Here is an 18,953-nt window from a genome sequence, read left to right on the forward strand (position 1 = left end):
CATACTTAATCCCCGTAACTTCTTCGGTTGGTTTTAGGATTTTTTTAATCGCGTGGGAAAACTGATTTTCTGAGATTAAAAGTACCTATCCTATGCACATCTCTGAGATATAAGTTATCCCTGTACTTTTCATCAAAATCGGATAAATGGATGGACAACCTCATAACAAGAGTGATGGACAAACAGACTTACTTTTACATTTATAACATTAGAATAATATAGATTTATTCAAACTAAGCAAAGCAAATAATAAGTAAATTATATTTCTCGTTATTGCAATAACATAAATCCCTGCCCGCTATCAGTAAGACCAAACTTTCCCTGATAACAATATAAACCAAGAGATAAAACACTGTACGATAAGATACCGGCCAGTCAGCCATTTTGTTCCTAATTCAGGAAAAAATTCCCTTTCTGCCTCATACACTGTGTTCAAGTGATTTGTGTTACAAGAAAAAGTGGTGAAAAGTGTAAAATATACGTACATATTTAATGCGTAGTGCTATTTAAGATACTTATGTAAGTATGAATGTATAGCAAGTTAATTGCTTCATGTGTTTACATAATGTGTACTACCTACGTATAAGTAACATAACTACTTAGATAGGTAATTTACGCAGCAAAAATACTTAGAGGTAGCGGCGAATACCTATACCGAAACGTCTCTTATTAATAATTACTAGCAGATGCCCGCGACTTAGTTCGCGTGGATGTAGTTTTTTTTTTAAAATCCCGTGGGAACTCTTTGATTTTCCGGGATAAAAAGTAGCCTATGTGCTAATCCAGGGTATAATCTATCGTCATTCTAAATTTCAGCCCAACCTGTCCAGTAGTTTTTTGCGTGAAGGAGTAACAAACATACACACACATACACACAAACTTTCACCTTTATAATATTAAGTGTGATCTCTAAAATAATATTAGCTTTGTTTTATGGATGTAATTAATTAAGCTATAATTTTAATAATGTACCGAAAGAGGTATCAACAGAATACAGAAAACAAGATACGATGATATAAAACTATAACTATAATATATCTGCTACATCCATTAAAAATATTATCCAGTCAAAACTACCTACTTTTAACTTAAAGAAAACAGTCAAAACTAGTTTTTAAGAAACGGTATTTTTCAATAAAGTGAACAAGAGTAAATTAAAAATTTATAACACCCCCAACAAGTGAAGGTTATAGTAACTAGAAAAGAGCTGATAACATTCAAACGGCTGAACCGATTTTCCTGGATTATAGCTAAGAAAACTCTCGATCAAGCCACATTTCAAACAAAAAATCTAAATTAAGATCGGTTCATTAGTTTAGTAGCTACGATGCCACAGACAGATACACAGATACAGATGTCAAACTTATAACACCCCTCTTTTTGGGTCGGGGGTTAAAAACAGTCATGACTGCAATTTCAGTGAAACTCTTTTCTGAAATAAATCGTCATTAAATTCAATAATGCATTTAATGGTTAGATTGACCAATAACGAAATCGGAACACACCCACTTCATACAGTCTATCCTACCCCTAATGATGGAACCGGGACCCTAAGATTTATAATCAGTTTTAAATCTGAGTTTGATTGTAAACTGATATTTTACAATCTGTTTACTTTTAACCTACGTATAACAATATATATTATTGTTATTCCCAGCTTTTAACTAATATTTTTTCAGCCAAAACTACTATTGACCAACGTCGTTCGGCAAAACTAGTTCTGTCTATTTTCAGTCATAAATGGTTTTAACAGGATAAGAATTTCGGCGATAACATATCTGTTAAACCTTTATTGGTAGGTAGGTACCTAACCCAGTTATGAAAAGTTTAGATAGGTATTATTTTTGATTTATCTATTTTTCTTTCAGTGGAAATGGCGCAACGAGTCATTTTCGTTTTTATTCTGGCTTTTGTTTTTATCGGAATCAACTGTGAAAGTAAGTAACGCCAATAATTATTTTAATCAAACCCTTATTTTCTCGGAGCTTTTTTTACAGGAAGATCAATATCATTTTTTATCATTCATCAATCATTTTTAATTTCGTTCCCCTTTAAACAATGACCGCACTCTTTGATTTGACCACTAAACGTCAGTTCTGGGTACATTACGTGTCTTTATTACAGTTCTTTATGTTTACTAACTCTAGTTTTCTCATAACTCATAGTACGAGTGTGTTTTGATCACAGTATTTTCATTAGTTATTATAAAATTATCATTTCCAAGTAAATGTTCCATTTTTAAGTTAAAAGCAGATAAAAAGTATTTACTTAGTTATATTTTTTGTATGTATATAATGTACTCGTACTTAATCAAGTAGTAATGGACGCCTAGCATCATCTAGTATGCAGTAGCGTAACTAACAGTTCCTTTTTCAGACGCAACAGAAGCGCCAAAATCTGATGATACGACATGGAAGCAGACTGGAATTTGTAGGAAATGTATATGCAAAGATGATAAAGTAAATTGCTTCGATCAAGGCATCGCAGAATTTTTCAAGAAGGAAGAATGGGCCAGTAAGTTTTTATTTGTAAGACCAAATTAGTTGTATTGGCTTATAATTATGTTAGTTGTATCTATTGCTGAGTCTGGTAGTCAGCTTTTTTCAAGGTTTGATAAAACCTAACCCATACCAAGTTAGCCCGCTTCCGCACCTTAGACTGAATCGTCAAGGGGTAACTTGTATCTAATGAAATTAAAAAACCTAATTTGATTTCAGATTTGAAACCTATGAAACCAGCAACGATAGACTTAAGCGAGAATTTGATCAGAAACGTCACAGCCGTAGCAGAACTGCCGGTCAAAGTGCTGAACCTGTCTCGATGCTCCATCGAGCTCATAGAGACGGCGAGCTTCAGGGACTTGCAGCAGATGCAAGTTTTAGATCTGAGTCACAACAAGCTTACCACTGCCAACCTGAGTCCACATGCTTTTGAGGTAATGGAGGAGTTTCATGATGTTGATAATATCATATTTAACGCAATGAAATTGAAATATAGGTCAAAACTAATTAGTCAGAGCGTTAATGACGATAGTACGGATGTATACCTCTACCTTAATTTATTTTATTTTTCATTAAAAACTTATACTCCCTTTTCCTCACCAATTAGGGTAAAGCTTGTGGCAGGAGTGGGTACGACAATAGTGCAACGGGTGGGTTTTGAACCGCCAACCTTTCGGAATTCAGTCCGCTCCTCAACCGTTGAGCTATCGAGGCTCTACTTACTAGTTACTTTGTTCTTCAGGGTCGCTACGCACCGGAAGAGTACGAACCTCTTGCCTCCATGCGCACTCTCAACCTAGCATACAACGACCTCCACTCGCTCCACCAGGACCTCTTCGAGCACTTGCCTGAGTTAAGTGAGCTCGACCTGAGCGGCAACCCTCTGACCACGATCGACCAAGTCACTGCCATCGCTATATCCAGTCTGCCAATGCTAAAGGTACGATCTACACACTAGTCACAGGGTAAGGATATGATAATATTACATACAGTGGTTTGACGAAGGCGCCCAGAGAGGGCAATCGTGTGGTAAGTAAGGAAGGGGCGACCCAAAGTGGGCTATAGTATGCGACAGGTTAAAGTAGCAATCGGGGTATGAGGCGGGGGGACACCACGTACACCCGCACGTAACCCGGGCTATTCCGCACCATGTTAGCGCAGGGGATATGGGAGGCGTCCCCATCCCGATTGTCATCTCGACCTGTGGCGGAGGTACTTATTATATGTAGTTAGGGTCCTATGTTGTTGTTGTTGTTTATTTTAGTGGCTTTTTGTTGTGCCACACAGCACAATTCACTTCGCCAAAGACGCAGGGTCCTATGTTAAAGGGTCGTCACTCGTCGTGGTCGTCATTTACCACGAGACACAAACCATTCAGAGGTTGAATTAAGACGTGGAATACTGAGTTTCTCCTTATAAGTAGTGTATTCTAGTAGACTGACCTGTTCAAGCACTGTCAGAAATAAGCACACTCGACCTGAGGGCCAACTCTATGAACCTGACCGCGTCCCATCGCTGTATCCAGTCTGCCAATACGATCTACAAAGGTACGATCTACACTTTCGTAGACTGGCCTGTTCGAGCACATGCCAAAGTTGAGCGAGCTCGACCGGAGCAGCAACCCTCCGACTACGACTACGATTGACCACATTACTCTCATTGTTATTTTCACTCAGCCGATGTTAACGGGTTTTATTTCCACCAGGTCCTTCGCCTACGATCTTGTGGGTTCTCAGACATCCCGGACAGATTCCTCCACACCCCCCGGTACCTGGAGCGCCTGGACATCAGCGACAACAAGCTGACTTCCGTCCCCCAGGAGTTGGTGGAGGCGAAGAACCTGGTTTACTTGAACTTAAATCAGAATCCTATTAGAGAATTGGACGGGAGCTCTGAAGATTATCCGTAAGTGATTTGAGATTTTATCCGTAATAGTTGAGGAGCTGGCGAACAAAACGGTGTACCTCATTACACTAATTTTGATCTCCAACACTATTTAGCTGAAAACCCTCAGTTTTTTTCTTCGTCCTGTAAAGTTTGATTTTACATAGTACCAGTTGCCAGCTAACGGTTGATATTTAAAACAATTTGAAAAACATGCATTTTATCATAAAATTTTAATTTAGTCAAATTTTGATTGTTTTGGTCATAAATTGTAGAGGTTTCCCCCGTCTCCGCAAGCTGCAAGAGCTGCATATGTGCAACATGAAGCAGCTGACTCGCGTCGGGCCGGGGGCGCTGGCCGGCCTGCAGAACCTGCAGAGACTGCACTTGAGCTTCAACCCAAAGCTTCACACCATCGACCCCAAGGCTCTGGCCAGGCCTGATGATATAGGAGAGACCTTCGACTGGCCCTTGGTTAAAGAGGTAACTTCCTTTTCTATATGAAGTTTTGGAAGTATAGGTATTAGTATACCTATACTGTGTATAGTGGTCTGTATTTTAAGTCTAAACATTGAATCGCTTGGAGCGGGGGCGCTGGCTGGTCTGCAGGATCTGGAGCTTCAACTCCAAGCTTTACATGCTCAACTCTAAGGCTTAGCTTGATGTTATAGAGGATACCTTCCACTGACTTTTGATTGAGGAGGTACACACCTGAACTTCCTTCTACTTTCTGATGTTTTGATGACTTTTAAGAACTGTTGTGGTTTAGGAACTCTGGAGCCTCACTACCGGTAGCTCCGGTAGCCGTTGCTGCTGCCGTTCAATCGGTATTTTCAATTAAGAATGTTTCTTTTTTTTAAACATGGTTTGAATGAATGATTTGAATAAATGAGAGGACAAGTGTTAATTAAAAATTTGTAACACCCCCGACAAGTGAAGGTTACAGTAACTAGAAAAGAGCTGATAACTTTCAAACGGCTGAACCGATTTTCTTGGATTATAGCTAAGAACTCTCTCGATCATGCCACCTTTCAAACAAAAAAACTAAATTAAAATCGGTTCATTAGTTTAGGAGCTACGATGCCACAGACAGATACACAGATACACACGTCAAACTTAAACACCCCTCGTGGGTCGGGGGTTGAGCTCCACAAAAAGGCTGTTAGTAGTTAGTAGTAGAAGGGAGTGTATTTGGAAATAATGAGGTTGAATTCTCAGATTTTTTCAATTTTCCGTAACAGCTCTACCTTCAATCCAACAACCTGTCAGAGATCGACTCTCGATTCCTCTCACGCTGGGACCTGCTGGAAGCGGTCGATGTCTCGAACAACCCTTTCCTCTGCGACTGCTCGACCCAGTGGATGGTCAGTACGTTGGTGGAGTACGTGGAACACAAGGTCGTCAATGCGTCAGAGAATATGGTGTAAGTTGTTATAATCATGGTACCGTAACTGAATTTCCGATTTACTAAACTGAGGAGTGTGTCCAAGTTACCACAGCGCAAATGCATATTAGTCGATTGATAATTAAGGTACGTAGATTCAGGATTGGCAAATGGTTGGTTTTTGGGTGTTCGAATTTGGGGTTTTCGCTTCCTTCGCGCTTCGTAGAGCTCGTTAAGTACAATAAGTGTAAGGCTTAAAAGCCTTGCGATAGAAGAGGTATACTGAAGATTACCAACAGTTGACGTCAAGTAAAAATAACTCTGAACTAAACCTGCGCAGTGCGTGACTTATTTATTGATCTATTTGATAGTACGAAACACTTCCTAAGTGAAGCGTGATGGTGGCGGGTATTTCCTGCTGGGTTATTGGTTCATCCGCTGCTTCCGCGCTGAAGGAAACGATAGTACAACACATTTACCCAACCATAGACACATCCTTTCTGCTGTCGTCCTGGGGTCTACCACCGTATTTTGACAGCTTCAGTAATCGCAATAACCGATGATTGACCGACATTCACTATTTGCTGGAATATTTTGCCGAAGCAAGAGTGAGTACCATAAATTCAGAGATTATCGCAATGATTCACGTATCTTTTACTCAATCGACCAGCAGCTCTTTTTACATGCCACCAATAGTAGTTTAACTTTTACTTTGCAGATGTGCGGAGCCAATAGAGATGAAAGGTTACACGATGAAACATTTGCACGACATCCACCGCACGATGCGCTGTGTCGACAAGTACGGCAACAGGCCTGAGAAGGATGGGGCTATACTGCTCGGAACACTTATTGGTAAGCAGCATCACTAAGCTAGCTAAAGCCTTACCTACTACTCGGTCAAGCCAAGTTTGCACCTTGCGACGATTACGTCAAACTGACGTATGAAGCTGCAGTTAACGCTCTAATGATTTTTAACCCCCGACCCAAAAAGAGGGGTGTTATAAGTTTGACGTGTGTATCTGTGTATCTGTGTGTCTGTGTATCTGTGTATCTGTCTGTGGCATCGTAGCGCCTAAACGAATGAACCGATTTAAATTTACTTTTTTTTGTTTGAAAGGTGGCTTGATCGAGAGTGTTCTTAGCTATAATCCAAAAAAAATGGTTCAGCCGTTTAAGAGTTATCAGCTCTTTTCTAGTTTTCTTGTAGAAAAGAAGGTTAGATAACCGTTAGGTTCTTAATATTATGTCAATTGACAAATGTCGAGCTGTCAAGATGGACGTTGCCTAAATACATAATTATTTATTTGAAAATGATGTTTTGGAAAACTCAGATACTTTAGATAGTAGGCGCGGAGTAGTCCAAGAAAATCAGTTCAGCCGTTTGAAAGTTATCAGGTCTTTTCTAGTTACTGTAACCTTCACTTGTCGGGGGTATTATAAATTTTTAATTTACACTTGTGAATTAAGACATTTTAACATCCAGACGTTTTGCTTCTATCGCATTTAGCGTTCAGTCTATTTAGTAGTTATGGCGTTCGAATATCAAGACGTTATGGCGATATCGTCATTTTGCAATGTGGTCATTCTGATAGGCACCCTCAAAATTGAGGGAACGACGCAGGAAGAAGTAGACATCTCCTCGGCTTTAGTCAGATTTTTGTTTTGGTTTTAATTTTCAATCTTTTCCCTAGGCGTCCTGTTGGCGGTGCCGATCATGTTCACCCTGATGCTGCTGTGGCGCCATGGCTACTTCGCGTGGCTGGGGCTGCGCGGCCCCGTCGACGTGTCCCGCGCCTTCTACAAACGCGCGCCCAGCACCGACAATTATATATAGATAATTATTATTGTCTATATTATACAACTAATTTATGTAATAACTAATAAGTGTACTTAGGTTGTAATTTATTTGTAAAATAAAGTTTGTGAAAATGTTTCTTTTGTGTTATTTCCTTCTACGTTTGCTCTATCTAATATTAGTCGATAAGAGCAACCGCCGAGTTTCTTGCTGGTTCTTGCCGGTAGGAATGGCATTCCTAACCAACCAGTGGTAAATCATTTTGACGATTCAAAAACACTTGTAAAAGTCTACTTGAATAAAAATCTAAGTATTCTATTCTATTCTGTCCATCTTAACCACTACGATTGCCATTTCCTGGCGCTTGAATCTCTTTTAGGTCTTAAAAACCTAAGAAATTCAATAGAGTAATATAAGGGAAGAAGCTTGATGAAACAATCTAATAACAGAGAAAGTAAATTTTTATTTATAGCATAATCCTTAACAATAAAACGTTTCCGCATATTTTTTTCGAAATTACACTTTTCAATATAATTCTTAGGTCGGAATTGGTACGAATTATTTTCACAGGCTTATTAAGCTTTTGTTGGCTTTATCCAGTCAGTATTATCAACATAGTGCTTGTACCTACTATCAATTGGTTAGATGTTACTACGCCTACGTATCGCTACATAATCTTACTGGACCAGGTGCTTTGCGGCTCTGTTCACAGGCTACTGATGTCAGTATGTCGGCGTACTGATTGTCTGAAAGAAGGTACTTATTAGTCTCTACAGTTCAATTGTAGAGGGATAAACTGATCGCTTAAAACGTTTTGTAGTAAAAGTAGGGTAGGTTAATCATCTATAAACGTCCATTGCTGGACATATGTCTCTTTTAGGGACTTCTACACCATGGCCCTGCGCCGCCTGAATCCAGCGGCTCCCCGCGACTCGTTTGATGTCGTCTGTCCACCTAGTGAGGGGTCTACCAACGCTGCGCTTTCAGGTGCGGGGTCGCCATTTCTTGGCGACCTTGGGTACCTTGGGACCCTAACGTCTATCGGCTTTTCGAACTATGCGCCCTGGCCATTGCCACTTCAGCTTCGCAACCAGCTGAGCTATGTCGGTTACTCTGGGGTTGGTACTCTAGGGGGTGGGTATAATAAGTATTAATAGGTTGTTCCATTCCATTGACAAAATAAAGTTTTGGAGTCACATTAAAAAAAATACTTACTATAGTCACGAAGACCTTTACATAAATTGAAACACAAAGCATTTTTCAATTTCTTACGAAGAACTGCAAGTCTGAAAAGTTAAGAAATAGGTTACCTATTTACTTAATCTTAATATTAGAAATAAAAGACCTCAAGAAAGAAGAAGAGAAACAAATAGGGTGCCAGAATATGAAGCCAGAGCATCTGAATCCAATCATGTAGTGCATAGCTTATGTCTGCAAATAATACCTACCTATCTACTTTTTATGACTTTTAGATTTATCTACAGAGAAAATCGATTTTAATATAACAGAGCAGTGGCGTCACATGCTGGCTGCTATACATACAGGCATACATACATACATACATATTACATACATACGTATAACACAACATGAAATGGCGGGACCCCCGTCCTAGGGAACTTGTCTGTGTTGTACCTACTCCTGTATAGTCAATGATGCTTACTCGCTTCTCGTAGGACCCGCCAGCCTCATCACTTGTGAGCGCATACATCGGTAACTGTGAGACTGTTTAAAATGTCTGCATCTAAAAAAAATGGTGAGTTGTATCAAAATCGGTTCAATGTCTCCCCTGTCAAGAATAAATACCAAAACGCAGGCCAAAAAAGCGGATAGAATGCGTGCTGAGTTTCAGTTATCTGAAAAAGCCTTCGACCCCACTCTGCAATAATAGGTGTTAAGACACCTAAATAATGCAGAGTGGAGTTGAAGGCTTTTTCAGATCATTAATGTAAGCCAGTAAAAGATTGTAAGCAAATTAAGTAAGTAAGTAGGTAGGACTTTATTTTTTAAAAACTCCTTCAGATGCCAGTAAACGAACCTCTTTTCCCGTTTCTTTATCTTATCAGGTATCCTGCAAAGATAAACTTTGTTTTTGAAATTAAAATGGGGTGATGGGTACGCAATTTTAATTTGGAAACTATTAAGTTGTACCTTTCATCTTCCGGAATTCGACTCATCACGTCAAGCCTGAAAAATCGTTTAAAATAAATACCAACAAAATCAAATACAGAAAAAAATGGTTAGGTAATAATATCAACCCTGGTATACTAACGGGACGCCATTTTTAGGGTTCCGTACCTCAAAAGGAAAAACGGAACCCTTATAGGATCACTTTGTTGTCTGTCTGTCTATCAAGAAAACTATAGGGTACTTCCCGTTGTCCTAGAATCATGAAATTTGGCAGGTAGGTAGGTAGGTCTTATAGCACAAATACAGGAATAAATCTGAAAACCGCGAATTTGTGGTTACATCATTTAAAAAAAAATTAAAATGTGTTTCAATTTTCAAAGTAAGATAACTAACCTGTACATTCTAAAACAGATTTTTATTTATTTTTATGCATAGTAGTTTTTGATTTATCGTGCAAAATGTTGGAAAAAATATCCAAGTACGGGACCCTCAGTGCGCGAATCTGACTCGCACTTGGCCGGTTTTTTTGAAGCACGTTCGAAGGTGTCAAACCCTGCACCAATGTCCATGTATTCTGTATCGCTACGCATAGATGTGTCACCATACAAGGCACACTTGCCTATCTGGATTTTTATAATATCTTTGGGTAAGGTTTGGAAGTTAACTAAATATTTACCATCCTAATTTGTATTGTTCTTTTCTGCGGTTTATTGTTGAAAACAGCCTTTTCAAACCTCTTCCTGCAACAAATTTTCTATATTAGAAATAGACCGATTTTTTTAGTTTTTATATTTTCCGTAATATAAGTAGGTATGTAACTATAGATAGGTTTTTAGTAAGGGAAATTTTATCACGGCCACGGGTAACTTAAAAAATTAATAATAGGAACAAATTATTTGGCTACGGTTAGCTGAATGCAATCTCGATTATACTTCAAAGCTTCACTTAAAACACTACCCATATTATAAATGCGAAAGTGTGTTATTTTGCTGGTTTGTTGGTTTGTCCTTCAATCACTTCGCAATGGAGCAACGGATCGACGTGGACATAGGCTACTTTTGATCCTGGAAAATCAAAGAGTTCCCACGGGATTTCAAAAACCTTAATCCACGCGGACGAAGTCACGGGCATCAGCTAGTAGGTGCCTAATATCTTAATAATTTCTCAAACTTACGTTGGTGTTCTGTGATTTCATGCTGGAAAAGTGTCCTGAATTTATGGAGAATGCAACTGAAAATACAACAGCTAAGTAGATCATACTCATCATCATCAATTTATCCATCACCGGTCCATTAAGCACGGGTATCTCCTCAGAATGAGAAGGGTTTAGGCCATGTGCGTTTTAACCCCCGTCCACACACTGCCCGTGTGGCATGGGAAGGAGCGAGGAACGGAGGAAGAGACGTATTGTGGCCGCGTTACTCGCGTGTTCCTCGTTCATGCCCATCGCTCCCTATTTTGTCGGAAGTATGCAATAGCGCGCACGCTGCCACAGTTTCGACGTCGTTGCAAAGGCAAGCGACCTAGTACAGCGGTGTCGCGATTAATTGCGCGGATAGAGCAGTGTGTGGACGCACAGTAAGCAATTATCACTCGCTTGTAACGGGGAAGGAAAAACATTGTGAGGAAACCTGCATGTACGCGCGTAACTTCAGTACGACTGCACCAAATTGGATAAAATTCTGTTTTTGTAGTGCCTGTAATTATTAGGACAAGGTTTGTATAAAAGATTTTTGTGGGAAAATCCACGGAAAACGACGGACGCAGACGAAGTCGTGGGCAACAGCTAGTAATGAAAAATTAAGCTACACACAAGATTTTTTTGAATGGTCTGCTTTCTCCGCTATTATCAGCCGATGAATAAAGATAGACTCACTCAGGCTCCCTGCTGCTCATAATAACGCTGATCAGCGAACTGCGGTCTAAAATGTTTCTTTTGACTGCAAGTGAATAATAAATTACTTTATTGGTACTTTTATTGAGGTATGAATAATCCATACTAATATTATAAATGCGAAAGTGTGTCTGTCTGTCTGTCTGCTACCTTTTCACAGCCCAACAGTTTAACCGATTCTGACGAAATTTGTTATAGAGTAGGCATATCCCGGAAAATCAAAGAGTTCCCACGGGATCTTTAAAAACCTAAATCCACACGGATGAAGTCGCGGGCATTCTCTAGTAATATATGAATATGAGTAATAATGATTTGTGCTTTGTATTGGTGGTCAGTGTTTAATCGTGACATAAGTTTAACCGCTTGTCATGCAGCTGAGCTTTTAAGGCACTTGTTCCACCGCCGAGGAAGACGCGACTAGCTATCGACTATGTTCTCGCTCAAAAAACGTAAGTACAATCGATAATTCCGTGTCAATAAAAGAGATGTTAATAGTTCAATTACTTACAACTTTTATAAGGTAGCTTTATCATACTTGCAATGGTGCGACTCATCCCGTGGCTGCTAAAAAACAACAATGGATATTTAAGGCTGGGTCAAGGTGCCAACGTATCTATACCTACTTAAGTACTTAGGTACTTAATATCTATCTACCGGTAATAAGTTGAATTCATAACGAAAACTTACGAATCTGTTAAATCTGATGAGCATTCAGAATAATGCGTACGTCTTGAATCGCCTTCACCTGAGATATCTGAAAAAAATTACATGCTGTTTAAAAATTACATGTATACATACCTAATCCAATCTAATTCGTGTACTCGTAAAGTAACAATGGGAGCGCCATATTCGCTTTATCTGTTAGCTGCCATTTCAAAAGTACGGTTAGCACTTAGCAATATACATATAAGCAGGTACCTAGTAGGGGATTATAAGACTTCATTTATGGAGTAAACAGTTTTATTATTAAAAATTTATGTGAATCGAAATATTTATTTTCTAGCCAAGACTAAATTTGAAAATATTTGAAGTAAAAACATAACAATGATAGTGTGAACTCACCTGAGTTAGATAAGTTTTGTGTTGTTTCACTTGCTGTACGCTTTGAGTTAATCCTTGAAATAAGGAACATTAATTAAGTCATATTGACTTAAATGGTTAATTATAATAATAATAAAATAGTTGTCTCTACATATTTTAAGAGTTAAAATGTTGTATTACATTATCGTAATCATCATCAGCCTGTGAACGTCCACTGTTGGACATAGGCCTTCCCAAAAAGCGCCACCACATCCGGTCCTCAGCCTTCCCCATCCAGCCGCTTCCCGCCAATCGCTTTATATCGTCAGTCCATTTTGCTGGGGGGCGTCCCACACTACGCTTGCTTTTAACGCAGTCTCCACTCAAGGAGTGGATTAGACTACGCAAATATTTATTTCTATATCATCCACAACCCACGAGTTCTACTCCCACTCTATACGAGATAGAGCATGGTATGGTGGACTAACTTGACATAGCAACTTAGGTACTACGTTTTAAGTATTGCTTTTTAATTCAACGTACTCAGATTTAATGATGATAGGGATTTCAGAACGCTTTCTCAAAGCCACGTGGGCTATCTCCGTGGATGCACCGAGCTCTACAACATTTGTGATCAATTAATCCTCTGTGAGCGATTTCTTATGAGCTATAAATAGGTACTGCCAGAAACACATGCAACACCACACCCCACCCCACTCCACATCATCCATGGCGTGTCTAAACAATATAGTAAACATCAAGGAACAATAATAGCTTAATCCATACCTAGTTTTAATATTATTAAATATGAAAGTGTGTATCTTTCTGCTAGCGTTTTCCAGTAAAGTTTTAACGAAATGTGGTACAGAAACAGCTTATATCCCGGGGATGTATAGAGGAAGGCAAGACTCAGGTGTAAATCTATAGAGCGCACTTTAACTTTGCTTAGACTTAAGTTTCAGTTAAATCGAAACAGACGCATGGCAGCGGTATGACGTTATGTCGTTTTAACTGTGTCTGAAGTCTGAGAAAAGTCAAAGGGTACCTATAGATTTCAACATTAATTTTCATCCCGGAAAATTCGAATTTTGAAAAAACCTAATTCCACATGGAGCAGTCGCGTGCGTCTTGTATTTCTTTGGCAGAGATAGCCTGCATCTCACATTATGGGGGCCTTCCGCCCTTCCACTACTAAACCTACTAAAAGAAAAAAACCCGCCTACAATGTTTTATCTCACATTAACTCCGCATAGCGTTGTGTCGGGTGGAGTGGCGTGCTACATGTACTCGTATGGTCGGCTAAATTAACCAAAAATACCTGCAACTCTTAAATCACTACAATGGTTGTTTTTCTGAAAAAAAAAACAGGTTAATTTTTTGTAGGACCGTGGTAATGAGATTACTAAGTATTTTCGGCGTAGAGGGTAAAAAACAACATAATTCATAATTCACAATGTGTATAGATAGCTGTTTTTCATTGCATTTTGCGCTCGCTTACAAGTGCATTTACGTTCGTACTATACGAGAGGCACCATTATATTTACACGGCACAATTTTGAAACTTAAATTCTCACTAAAAATTGCTGATTTACAAATTCAACAAGGTAGGCTCCCAGCAGAAAATCCTTCGGATCATATTTTCCGATTAGGCATTAAACCGCTATAAAATTTTCTTAAATTATAGGTAGGTACTTAAATAGATTATTTTTAAGTAAGTAAAATATCGAAAATACAAACATAATAATTCTTTTTTACTTCGTTTTTCCTTTTTTTTCGCGGCTTCGCCGGTGTAGCTGTTTTGCTCTCACTGTAAAATAACATTTAACTTAGATACCCCTAATAAAAAATACTTTTTTTGTAACTTAAAGTGGATAATCATTTTTACTTACATGTCTGTAGGTGAATGGATATGTTTCAGTAATTCTTTGGTGACTGTCGTTGTTGTACCTATTTCTGTAAAACATTCAGTCTCCATTCAAATTAATTTCATATTAAGTATATCAAAACACTTCAAAAGTAGCTAGGTATCTAAGTACCTCATTCAAAGATTTTCAAAAATTCTTTTTCGGACAGACAGAATAGCAGAACGGAGCGTTGTACCTATTACCTAATTCTGTATCAATAAAACAATAATAAGCTTACCTACGCTATCTTTTTCTAATTTGCAGGATTTCGGCTGAAAAATAAATCATAACGTAAGCTATGTAATTTACTACTTAGGTAACTAATTTATCACAAGATTGAGAATAAAAAGAAATCATACCATTCGGTATGTGTAACTTGTTAGCGCCGTTGCTACTGTTGATGGTGCAGTACTAGAAAATGAAAAATATTATTATTTATAGGTAAGTAGGTAGCATCTTAGTACATCCTTCTTTCCAACAATACTCATTTACGAACTAACCTAGCTTTATGTTCATTGGATTGCCCCGAAAAGCTTCGACTGTCCATCGCGGTCAATCTGGCACGCTCCAAAACCCGATTAGCATACTTGTTATAACCCCGCTCCTGTCTGCGCTTTTCTCTTTCCTTATACGCTGTATATGCAGGTCTTTTGGACCGCCTCATCTTGGCCCTACGTGCTGTGGAGCATCCTTGGAAGATGCGGTTGGAGCAGCCGTAGCAAAATATAACGCCTTTGAATGTATCAGCGTTTTGCAGGTTGGTCTCGCTGCAGACGTCTGGAATGAACATCGCACCTTTGCTTATCGACAAATGAAGTTCGAGTAGTAAACAACAGCAAAGGGAACTCAGAGTGAAGGAAATCTCGGTTTGATCCTGAATCGACGATATGTCAAATATTAGGCTACGGGTGTCGTGAAGTAAAAAAAATGGAGTTTCAGAGGCTACCTAGCGTCAAATGTATAGGAACATTTGACGCCTGCCAGTCACGTCAAACCCTCGAATGTTTTGTTACAGGTGACAACAGTCCATACCAATTGAAGAGAACATATTAGGAACTAGAGGATGCCCACGGCTTCAACCGCGTGGATTTCGGTTTTTTTAATCCTGTAGGAACTCTTCGATTTTCCGGGATAAAAGTAGCCTATGTCATTTCCCGGGATGTACGCCAAGTCTGTACCAAATTTCATTAAAATCGGTTCAGCGGTTGAGCCGTGAAAACATAGCAGACAGACAGACAGACAGACAGACACACTTTCGGATTTATATTACACATTAGTATGGATGGATATTATTGTTTAAAAAAATTAAGATAAAACTCACAGCACTTAAGACATCTAGCGTGGTAGCTATATCCTTGCAATATCGCCTCGTCCCGGTTCACGGCAGTGTTACAATGTTCGCACACCTTGCAACTAAGTTGTGACGAAACAGAAAGTTAGTGGAAACACATAATTACAACATGCCACCCGACATGTTTATGATATGCACTCCATCCGAATTATGGGCCATGATTTATAAGTTACAACACCCGACAATTCGTTTATGACATGCGTCGGCCGTTGTTCAGTAAAGTGCTCTATTCACCAAAGCCGCCGGGCTTTATTATTACCAACCATAGACATCGATGGTTGGACTTGGGTTTCTCGTAGGGGTCCAAGCCACGGTATTGCGCTGCCTGAATCCAACGGCTCCATGCGACTCTTTTGATGTCGTCGTACATTTATATATTCGAAATTACGGTACGTTGCTGTTACCTAGTGCGACTCGACATGAAGCTCATAATCTCTCCACTATGCGAAACCAGAGTCCAGAGACGATTGTGACCATGTACCTACAACATGGTCGTCTCGTCCATGTACAACATGGACATGCGCGTCTCGGCCCACAACTTTTCGCAGCCTTCATGCGAATATATATAAATGCACCTTAACGAAGTTGTGAGTGAAGAACGGTTTTAACATTTGAATCCGGTTAGGGGTTAGGTCATTACTTTTTTATAGTTGACCTACTACTCAAAAATCAAAAGAGCTACTTACGCCATTTTATATGTACTTTAATGGTTTTTATTATACTTTTTACTACATTTTTTAATTATTTGTTTTTTTTTAGATTTTTTTGTTACTAGGACCAATGTTTTGTTACTTGCTAATTTGACATGTTCACTGACAATAATTTATGAATTTTCTTTCATAGAGAGTTTTCTTATTTGATTTGTAGTGAAGTTTATGAAGCTATGCAACCTCCATTTACGTATGAGTACCACCAGTGAGGGTTTGATCCTGAATCGACGGTATGGCAAATATTAGGCAATGGTGTCATAAAATCAAGAAATAGGGCTACTTTAGGGCTACCTCCGTCAAATGTACTAACGTTTGACGCCAGTCAGTGACGTCAAGCCCCTACCTTTTGTTAGAAGTTCCCTAGCTGTCGTGAACTGTGCCACTGTGGCCATGGAATTAGGAAGTTCCAATAGGTACTCAATAATTGTATTTCTAATTCCATAGGACTAGTACTAAGCTCATCTTAGAATAGTTCTATATAGAGCATTGGATTCTGTACTTCGATTCTTCCATTTTTTACTCGTGTAAGTTGATTTATAAACTTAAAAGGGACTAGGGTTCCAAATGCGCCTTTCAACACACCTTTGTAAAGAGCGCATAGACACACAGAGAGACCGATACACAAAAATTAGAAAACAATGTACGTTGCAAAGAGAATATCGCTACGTTGGCACGTTGAGTGTTAACTTAGCCATAGACAGTAGTTGACAGGCATAGACCTGTCAGAACGAGAGCGGTGAAGTTACGCGACGACGTTCCAGTTCACGTTACACTCGTCTTATCTGTAGTCTGAGCAAAATCGCACTATAGATCTCGGATATGTCTCGGGCTACAAACACAAGAACAACGCACAAACAGAAGAAACGCAAGACTGACAGATCAGAACGAGCAGGAGCTGTCAATGCCGCAACATTTTTCAATATTAATAATGTGTACGACACAATGCCCCGATTCGATCATGTCTTGTCAACGACATCACTAGACGACACCGAGTGTTGTTTACAATTATATCTTGGTAACCACACCACCGACCGCCGACTAGTGCGATTCTACGTAACAAAAAATAATTATAGTCAGAGGTGGTGTCGTCCAGTGATGTCGTTGGCAAGACATCGCATCAAATCCGCGGAGTCTTCCTGCCGGACTTGCGAGTCGTTTCTGTGTATGCATACCTTTTAATAAACATTAAACTCAAACGTTAATAAAAGAAATAAAACCACATTTATTAGGAAAAAGAACATTTTATTGAGATTTGTATGGTAGTACAAATTATGTTTTATTGTCTTTTTTCACGTATTAAAAGTTAAGGACGGTCAAAACTACAAAAAACGCCTGCAAATACAAACTGTAATGCTTTCGTGTTCCAGTAATTTCGTTATATTCACAATAAGTTAAATTCACAAAAAAAAACTAAAAAGATTAGGTATTTAATTTAATTTCATAAAAAATAAATTAAGTACCTACTGAATAAAATATTGATTTTTATAGTTTTGACGTCCACATGATTATTATCTCATTAAAAAGTGCAAAACACGTAAATAGGAATCTTATAATGTAATATAAAAAAAAATTTTTTTTTTACTGGCCGGCAAAATGCTGGGTAATTTTAATCTACTTAAAATCTACAGGATTCTTTAAACTTACTCACTACTAAGGCAACTTTATTAGCATCATGTTAATTGAGAAAAAGTTTTTGAAGATTGTATAATTTTATGAACAAGATTTTTTTTTTTATACTTTTGTTTTTATAGGTACTATTTAATATTATAAGTAGGTAAAGATTGTTATTTAAAAAGTCATAAACGGATTATTAAGGCTCACACATATTAACGTGTTGTGGTGTGTTGCGACGATTGACCAATCGGAGCAAGCCTTGAACATCAGCGCGCAAAAACACCATAATTATTCCAACACAAATCTTGGTAATAAGAATCGAGGATCGCTCTGTAGTTAAATGTCGAAATAAAGCGAAACTCTCAGTTACGAATATGACCAAGCAGAAGAAGATAAAAATCAAAGGATCTTGGCTAAATTCGAAGCGTTTACATTGGCCGTCACTGGCCGAACGCATTGGGCCAATGTGTTCTGTATCCATAAAATGGTCTTTCCTGTCGCGTCACTACACACCACAATCCACAAATATAATTGCAGCTTAGCCTTCAATACCTTTTCCTGATAAGTAAATACATAATTTATATTATTTGAATAGTAAAAATAAATATTCAATTGAGATCAATTTATAAAGAGAAAGGAATATCCAATTTGAGATCAACATTTTATAGTTTCTTTTCAATTTTTAACACGTTTTGCTTATTTCATTCGATACAATACTTGTAAAGTAATTTCAAAAAAATACTGGCCCCAAATACCTTTTAATACT

At 38.5% G+C, this 18,953-nt stretch overlaps 2 protein-coding genes across 5 annotated transcripts; one reads left to right on the forward strand and one right to left on the reverse strand.

Moving 5' to 3' along the window:
• Nucleotides 1-343: 343 nt before the first annotated feature.
• Nucleotides 344-7,702, forward strand: LOC123871150 (leucine-rich repeat neuronal protein 3-like). Its single transcript, XM_045914771.1, has 10 exons — nt 344-519; nt 1,869-1,937; nt 2,377-2,514; nt 2,718-2,935; nt 3,244-3,441; nt 4,207-4,406; nt 4,661-4,868; nt 5,627-5,808; nt 6,488-6,621; nt 7,461-7,702. Exons 2-10 carry the CDS (start codon nt 1,874-1,876, stop codon nt 7,601-7,603), a joined length of 1,485 nt encoding a protein of 494 aa, XP_045770727.1. The 5' UTR covers nt 344-519; nt 1,869-1,873; the 3' UTR covers nt 7,604-7,702.
• Nucleotides 7,703-8,018: 316 nt separating this feature from the next.
• On the reverse strand, nt 8,019-16,667 carry LOC123871151. Of its 4 annotated transcripts, none has more exons than XM_045914774.1 (20): nt 16,550-16,667; nt 15,834-15,925; nt 15,013-15,289; nt 14,872-14,923; nt 14,751-14,784; nt 14,498-14,561; nt 14,346-14,415; nt 13,927-13,960; nt 13,152-13,227; nt 12,651-12,703; nt 12,276-12,342; nt 12,097-12,152; nt 11,571-11,634; nt 10,869-10,924; nt 10,371-10,434; nt 9,716-9,751; nt 9,603-9,635; nt 9,228-9,308; nt 8,780-8,850; nt 8,019-8,310 (listed from the first exon to the last, which is right to left on the reverse strand). In XM_045914774.1, exons 1-20 carry the CDS (start codon nt 16,552-16,554, stop codon nt 8,222-8,224), a joined length of 1,374 nt encoding a protein of 457 aa, XP_045770730.1. In that variant the 5' UTR covers nt 16,555-16,667; the 3' UTR covers nt 8,019-8,221. The 4 variants fall into 4 exon arrangements, with proteins under 4 accessions (XP_045770730.1, XP_045770729.1, XP_045770728.1 ...); XM_045914773.1 differs by having other exon boundaries at nt 12,097-12,149; nt 15,001-15,289; XM_045914772.1 differs by having other exon boundaries at nt 15,001-15,289.
• Nucleotides 16,668-18,953: the final 2,286 nt, after the last annotated feature.

Source organism: Maniola jurtina, chromosome 13 (genome assembly GCF_905333055.1).
Source record: "Maniola jurtina chromosome 13, ilManJurt1.1, whole genome shotgun sequence".
Taxonomy (NCBI): domain Eukaryota; kingdom Metazoa; phylum Arthropoda; class Insecta; order Lepidoptera; family Nymphalidae; genus Maniola; species Maniola jurtina.